Source organism: Gordionus sp. m RMFG-2023, chromosome 5 (genome assembly GCF_954871325.1).
Source record: "Gordionus sp. m RMFG-2023 chromosome 5, tfGorSpeb1-WG-v2, whole genome shotgun sequence".
NCBI lineage: Eukaryota > Metazoa > Nematomorpha > Gordioida > Chordodea > Parachordodidae > Gordionus > Gordionus sp. m RMFG-2023.
This window is the reverse complement of record NC_088779.1, coordinates 24,596,926-24,604,646: the sequence shown is the minus strand read 5'-3', so window position 1 is coordinate 24,604,646 and position 7,721 is coordinate 24,596,926. Positions and strand designations below refer to the sequence as shown.

Sequence of the window (7,721 nt, the reverse complement as noted above, 5' to 3'; positions counted from 1 at the left end):
ACTACAAAATTCACAATATTTAACTTTCTAAAATTGAAATAAATAAACAAGATGTTACTTTTAAAATGGAAGATAAAATCCAGAAAATTTTGAAAAATGGGAATCCCTAAAAATACATTATGCAGATATATTTTTAACAACTTTCAAAAATTGTTTGACTTGTAATATTGATGTAACAAAGTTGTTAGAAATATATGAAAATGTTTTACATATCATTGATACATATAGAAAATTTTATATATAAAACATTTCAAAAACATGAAGCTTTTGAAAATAAAGTCAAAAATTCGTAATGATAATAATAATAATTTCGCGAAGTTCTTGTAGATAAAAAAAATATATACATGTTACTTTGGCTATATATAAACTGACTTGTACCACAATTATAGTTTTTTAATTTTATTAACAAAATGTTATATAAAATTTTTTAAAATAAAACTTTAAAAAATGCTAATATGGGATAAAAAATAAATTAATGTATTCATTTATAATAATGGTAGGATAATCTTGTTTTTTTTATTATAAATATAACAAAATTAAGAACTATAAATATCTACTGCCATCTATATTATTAAAATATATTTATATTTCCAATCAATATGATTAAATAAAATTATCAAAAATAAATTAAAATGAGATTATCAAAGTAAAAAATTTTTTAAAATTATAAAGTACAAAGCTCTATTATTGTAAAAAAAAATTGAACAAAATATAAAAGAATATAATAAATAAAAATAATAAAATGCGATTAATAAAAGTTATCACATTTTTCATACTAATATTTCTTTTTTAACAAATCTTTTTTATCTGCTCAGTATGCTAATGACAATCACCAATCATATCTTGTTCAAATCAATATGCCTATTATAAAAAATTCTTTATAATATTTTTGGACTAAATTATTTCATAAGTTGTGATACAAATAAATTTCTAAATCAAATTATAAAACTGTTTTTTTTTACTTCTTACTTAAAGTGGCTATTAAATGCGCCAAAGTAGTCCCTAAAAAATCTTTCCAAAATTTAATTTATATTATACATCATAATCTATTTTAAGCTAAAATATTTTATTAAAGCCAGAAAAAAATCAGATAAAAATATTAAAATGTTGCATCTATAAGTTACACATTACCTAAACAAAAGCTCTTATAAGACATAATCAAGAGAAGATTGTATCTTAAAAAAAATAACACTTATAAATATCTTGGAAACATCTAGGATTTGATTTATCAGTAGAAATCTATCATAGGAAAATAAATTAGTGCAACAACATGCCAATAGGAGAATTTATATAATGGAATATTCCTTTTATAAAATATTTACATGTTTGCCATTATTGTGCTGAAGCTATCCTTTAATCAAGACTATATATTAAAAAATTACACTATTTACGGGCAAATACCATTATTAGACCCTGGACAATGGAATGCCCTTCTCCTTTTCGATGAATCCCGTTTTAAAATTAACTGTTAAGGGAGATCGGATAGTCAGAAATAAGAATGTAAATCCTTTCATGCTGATTTTTTTAAAAGAATTAAATATCAAGGAAACACAGTGATATGGATCTTAAGAGATATTAGGTTATCATCTTCACCCGCTGCTAATGCCCATTTGATAATTTCTGGCACTTTTGGTTTACCAAACATTCCAAATTTTAGCACATTTTGTTTTGCTATTAATAGCAGGATGAATTCTAGAAATTGCATATGTACTCTTTATTGCATGCTTTATAAATTTGTATAAACAAAAATTTGTTATATCAAAGCGATAACCAGTGGTCTACAGCAGGTAGAACAATAAGATTCTTGAGCAAAATAAATTAAAGGCCGGGCCAGAGTTTTGGGAAAAAATCTTAAAACATATAATTAGGAAAATTTTATGGTTTTACTTCATGAAAAATTTTATAGGCTGGTTACCTTTTACATTACATATTTCACGAGACCGGGTAAAAATAATTATGGGTTAAGCTAAATAACCAGCTAAAAAAATTTCATGTATCGGCCAGGGCCCACCTCTATTATGTTATATTAATTAATATCCAAAAAAAATATCTAAAAATATCTGCATCTTTTTGAGATTAAATCTTAGGATATAAATACTTTTCAAAGATTAGTATCCAAAATATAAGATACTTCCGAAAATTTTTATAGTTAAATATAAGTATCCACAACATAACGTGCCAACAGAAGTTCGCCTGCAATCAAAATTCAAAACTGAACAACATTCAAGATTCGGGGTTTCATGCATGGCTACCAATGATATATAATAAAACCTAGACTGACGATGTATTCATTAAAAGTGTACATCAATGAAAAACATCTAAAGACACCATTTTAACGCCTGGTTAAGCGTAGCATATAAAAAAAATATTTTAATGTAAGCGAAGTAGAATAATATCCTAACCTCACAATTATTCCAAGGCTTTTCTTAAAAGAAAATATGTATTTAGCAGACCAAATTCAAATAATTGAAAGTATTCTGGATCTTTTATGAGTCACCAAAATATCCGTGCCACATAATCTCCAGCTGATTTGCATTCAACAAAGCTGTAATATGCATTATTGTGAATGAATCGTCACTCTAGTGTATTATTATAGCCCATTGATGCATATAAAATATTTCGTTTTTAATAAAACAAAGAGGATAACTTACTAATAGATTGGCTGATAAACATTTTAATTTGAGAGGAATATATCTAAAACTTGAAGAGTCTTATATGAGCCAATTATCAAATTAATAATTTCGGAAAGTTTTTTCGACATGCGCAATAGGTTTTGCATTCATTAATAATTGAGCGCATTATTTTAAATTTAAAAATCTGATTTTTCCAGAAATGAATTTCAATAGGATTATAATATCTACCATATAAATTTCAATAAATTTTATAATGAACTTTTAATGCAAAACCTATTGCGCATGTCGGGAAAACCTATTAAACTATCACCTTACCATAATTTCTTATTATAGTTTTTTTAGAGAAGATGTTATATATTCTTTAAATTGAACCTGTGCATGATTTTTAAAAAATAGCTATAATTTATTAAATTTCATATTATGACAAAATATTGTTAAATTCATTTACAGTTGAGTCTTTGAGCGGATCTGCATTCATTGAACAGCTTACTTCTTTTTGCTTCCTGATATCTTCACGATATTAGTTGGCTCCTTTAAGCTAATTATATATATTTTTTTAAAGTAATGATTAAAAAGCCTATAGATGGCGCTAGATATTATAAACGTTTCAATACACTAAAAGGATTTTTTATTCACTGTTTAAACCCATTTTAATGCAATAAATTGATTTTTAAAATTAACATAATGTGTATTATTATTAACAATTAACATATGATGGCCTAAATTTTTTTTATCAATATGCATAATATTACCAATGAATCGATTTTTAAATGATAAAAAAGTATTGCAATAAACGTTAAAGTGCCAAAATAATATATATATATTATTAGCAATATTTTTTTTGGAAATAAAGCGTCCGAACAAATTATTGAAGAAATTATCAGAAAAATATTAAAAGAAGAAATTTAAAAAATTAGGGTTCCCAGACATTTTGATAAAAAAGACCATATAAAATATAAAAAAATTATTTTTATTTCTTCCCCTAATTATAGACTTGATTATAAATATAGAATTTAATATTTAAGTTGATTTAATAATTAATTATTTAACAGCAACAATTTCTAAAAAAAAAATATGAGTCCAAAACATTTATCATACATTTAAGAATGCATTAATAATAAGTCAGGTACTATTGGTCTTTCATCAAGATGTATATGAAGAGTAGGTTTTCGATTATCAGTTGAGGTGTTTGTGCAATTCAGTGTGGATATTTTTTTAGGACAAACTAGCAGCTTTCTACCCCTCCCATGTCTGGTAACTGAAATATCAAAGGATATTTGCTAGTTACAATGCTTGTACCTCTCCCCCCATGTTAGAAGATTCTAGATGCTAAAACATGTTCTTTTCATTAATTTTTGTGTCTAGTTTATGAAAACAATATTTTTTCCCCATTTTTTTGCATTCTTTTATCATAAAGATAATAATCATGTTTTTTGGAAGAAAAAAAATGTAAATAAAATACCAATTTTTGTCATGGACATTTTTAAAGGGCACTTGCAAATGTTTTTGATTTGAAAAATATTTGCCTGAAGGTGGTTTTTTGGGTTTAATCTTTTCGGCACTGTTAAAATTGCAATATGCACTTTTGAAGTCTATATTTAAAATAATATTTAAATGATTTTAGATTTGGGCAATTTTATAAAAATCATTAAAATAGCTTAATCACAAAATAAAATCATAACATATATAGTTTTTGGTAATAGGAAAAAACCCCTGGAAAAAACCCCCATGGCAAAAAAACCCCATGGGAAAATTTTTTTAAAAAAAATCGTTATTTTTTTAAATTTTTATCTTGTCAATTTTTCTTAAATTTTTTCTCAATTTAATATTTTCTTCCCATTTTTGCTTTAAGTCATTGTTAATCTTTATTTTTCTGACCTTTTCTTAATTTTTTTTCATCTCAATTTTCACTAAATTTTTTAGTATAGCCTAGCAATAATTAATATTGATAATAATTTTATAACTGAATCAAAAAAAACACAAAATACTTACAAAAAAATATTTGAAGTAATAATGTCTATAATGTCAAGAACAGGATTTATTTCCTGATCCATTATATATATATATATACATGGATTTCGAAAAGTCTTCTATGAGCGAGGTTAAAAGTCATTGGTATGATTATTAACATGTTAAAGCATTTATATTTATTTTTTCAATTAGGAAATCACATCATAATCAGAGGATGCTTTTACCATTTGTGTCAAAGTACCCATATAAAAATTCAAAAGCTAGGTCTGGAAAGCCAATACAGAACCGATGAAGCCCTAAGCTTCTTTTGTGGCATGATGGACGACTTAGCATTTGTTCCTTTATGTGATATGGGCAATGCAATGGCATTCCTTAGATCTGTTACTCCAAGCAATGGTAAGGATATTCTTGAATATTTCGATAAAAATTACATCAGTGGAGTATCAAGGGAGGTCACAAGAAGCAATTCTCTATACCAGACAGGTTGAATTGGGCTTCAATTTCCTCCAAAAATATAAATCAGAGCACTATACTCAACGAATAACTCATAAATAATCAATGTGAAGGTTTGAATCATCGTTTTTCTAATTTGGTTGGGAATAAACACCCATCAATCTGGATATTAATTAAAAAAATGAAATGTGAGGTGGCTGCATGAAACCAAACTTAACAATGGCGTGTAGGTAGTTTGACACAGAAAACAAAATCGCAGTCAATAAACTAAAAAAAATGATGATGTTCAAATTGGTACTGGAAAAAAAATATTCCAGTAAAATAACCCATGTATTACTTATTTTCGCAAAAATTTTTGCTATAGTAATAAATATAATATCCATCTTAAATTACTATATTAAGTAAACTAATTGTCTATACCTTATTATCCAAATAAAAATATACTGATATTATTAGATCTTAAGTAAATTAGAAAAAAAATTTCGGGTTTTTTTCCAGGGGTTTATTTTACGGGATTCATAGTTTTTGCATGAGTTAAAATTTAATAAAACCTAACTTTTCATACTCCCCTTTATTGGCCAAATGTTTGGAACTATTTAATGGCAATCTAAATCCAGGATTCCCATCTCTATATATAATTTGTTTAGATTGTTCAAATTTTAATTTTTCATTATTATTAAATTCATAGGTTACACTTTGTGTGAATATAGCAGAAATTGGTGTTATTGGAAATAAAGTATTATGATGAAAAAAGTCTAATGATTTATGTTGAGCATTGTTTATAGCTTTATAAGGATTATTGTTTGGAGCTTTATAAGGGACATTGTTTGGAGCTTTATAAGGAATATTGTTTGAAGTTTTAGATTGTATATTTTTGTGAGGTTTAATTTGAATATTTTTTTGAGGGTAAAGATGAATATTTTTGTAAGGTTTATGTTGAATATTTTTGGATGGTTCAGGTTGAATACTTATTTGAGGTTTAGGTTGAATATTTTTTGGTGGTTTAAGTTGAATATTTTTTGGTGGTTTAAGTTGCATATTTTTATGAGGTTTATGAATATTTTTATGGGGTTTAGACTCAATATTTTTTGGAGTTATATCTTGATTATATATAGGACAGTAAGGATCATGCTTTAAGGAATTAGAATCATTTTGTTGTATTGTTGAGATTTCTTCATATGTAATAGAAAATACTAATTTATAAATAAAAAAATATATATTTTTTAAATTATTTAATATAGTTTTGACATAGAATCTTGATGTTAAATTACCTAAATATATTTTAAAATGCTTATTAATTTATATAATTTTACTATCCTCCATTTCATAAAAACTTGTATTCTCATGTTTGTTAATATTATGCTTATAATCAATTTTTTCCAAAATTTCAAGGGCATTTTCATATGTTTCTGTTTTTTTAATATTATCAATAATATTGTTCCTTTTTTTGATAAGTTGTTTTATTTTAATATCTATATTATTTGTTAATTAATAAATACAATAATATAAAGGTACCTGAATTTGTTTTACAAAATCTATAATATAATTTTAGAATATTTCTTAGAAACCAGGCCCTTAAATAAAATTTAATACAGATTTTAAATATAAAAACACACATCAATGGGATTATAACTAATATGCAACTAAAAAAAAATCTTGCTTTCCAACTTGATGGTAAATATATTTTAAATCCAATTAAGCCAATTATCATGGCAAGAGAAGAAAACACTAATAGTTTTCTATTATATTTTTTTAATTTTATAGTGTTAAGATAACATATTTCATTAAGTTTGCTTATATCCTATTATTTAACATAAAATTATTGTATACAAAATATAACCAACCCTATCAATATTTTCAATTATTATAACAGGAGAAGTTCTGTACTATAGAATTAGTAAAACTAAATATATATTATTAATAAATATACGTTAAATTTAGTAAAAATAGCACCCATAATAAAAATTCATTCATTCATTCATTCATTACCACGCCAGAAATTGCACCGTGCAATTATTTCATCACCCACCAGGAGTTGAAGTGTGCATCATGTATTTTCACTAGTATATAGATCCCATACATGATGTCTACCCGTTTTATTATAGTGGACGGTACCACTATGTAGCCAGTTAGCAAAGTGAAGAAGGAAGAAGTAATGGTGATGTATTAGTTCCGTTACCGGCAGAATAGTGTTAAGGAAAAAAATAAATAATGTCATATAAAAAATGTACCTGCATCCTTAAGTGGTATTTAGTGAGGCAACAAAAAATAATAACCCTTATATCTTGGTAAGTATTGAGAGTTTGTGTTAAGTTTGCATGAAGAGTCTCTTCCTTGTTTGTTGTTCGGTGTGCCAAATATCGTATGTCCTGTATATTACTGTGCCAATGATATTTGGGTTCGTCCGAGTTATTGCGTTATTATTATAACCAGTTTATCTTCTCATTGTCCATTATACAACTAATAGTTTCGTAATTGTTATCGTTATCGTCGCCGATATCGTGTGTCCAGAAAAAGAAGGTCGTGGGTTATTCCATTTATTGCAAGAACGTAAAGGGGAAGAACGGTTTCAATATTAATTTATTTTTAGATTATTTCTAAACCCTTGCTAATGAATCATGACGAGAAATTCATCATATCATATCAAGCACGTTGGTCCTTAAA

General features: G+C 25.7%; 1 protein-coding gene across 5 annotated transcripts; it reads right to left on the bottom strand.

Moving 5' to 3' along the window:
• Positions 1-230: 230 nt before the first annotated feature.
• On the bottom strand, positions 231-7,401 carry LOC135929383 (uncharacterized). Of its 5 annotated transcripts, XM_065465930.1 has the most exons (9): positions 6,988-7,380; positions 6,902-6,943; positions 6,674-6,858; positions 6,573-6,631; positions 6,371-6,529; positions 5,609-6,328; positions 4,096-4,225; positions 3,082-3,171; positions 240-861 (listed from the first exon to the last, which is right to left on the bottom strand). In XM_065465930.1, exons 1-8 carry the CDS (start codon positions 7,012-7,014, stop codon positions 3,120-3,122), a joined length of 1,374 nt encoding a protein of 457 aa, XP_065322002.1. In that variant the 5' UTR covers positions 7,015-7,380; the 3' UTR covers positions 240-861; positions 3,082-3,119. The 5 variants fall into 5 exon arrangements, 3 of the variants coding, with proteins under 3 accessions (XP_065322003.1, XP_065322001.1, XP_065322002.1); XM_065465929.1 differs by having other exon boundaries at positions 239-861; positions 6,573-6,858; XR_010572579.1 differs by lacking the exon at positions 4,096-4,225 and having other exon boundaries at positions 231-861; positions 6,573-6,858; positions 6,988-7,399.
• Between the last annotated feature and the right edge of the window lie 320 nt (positions 7,402-7,721).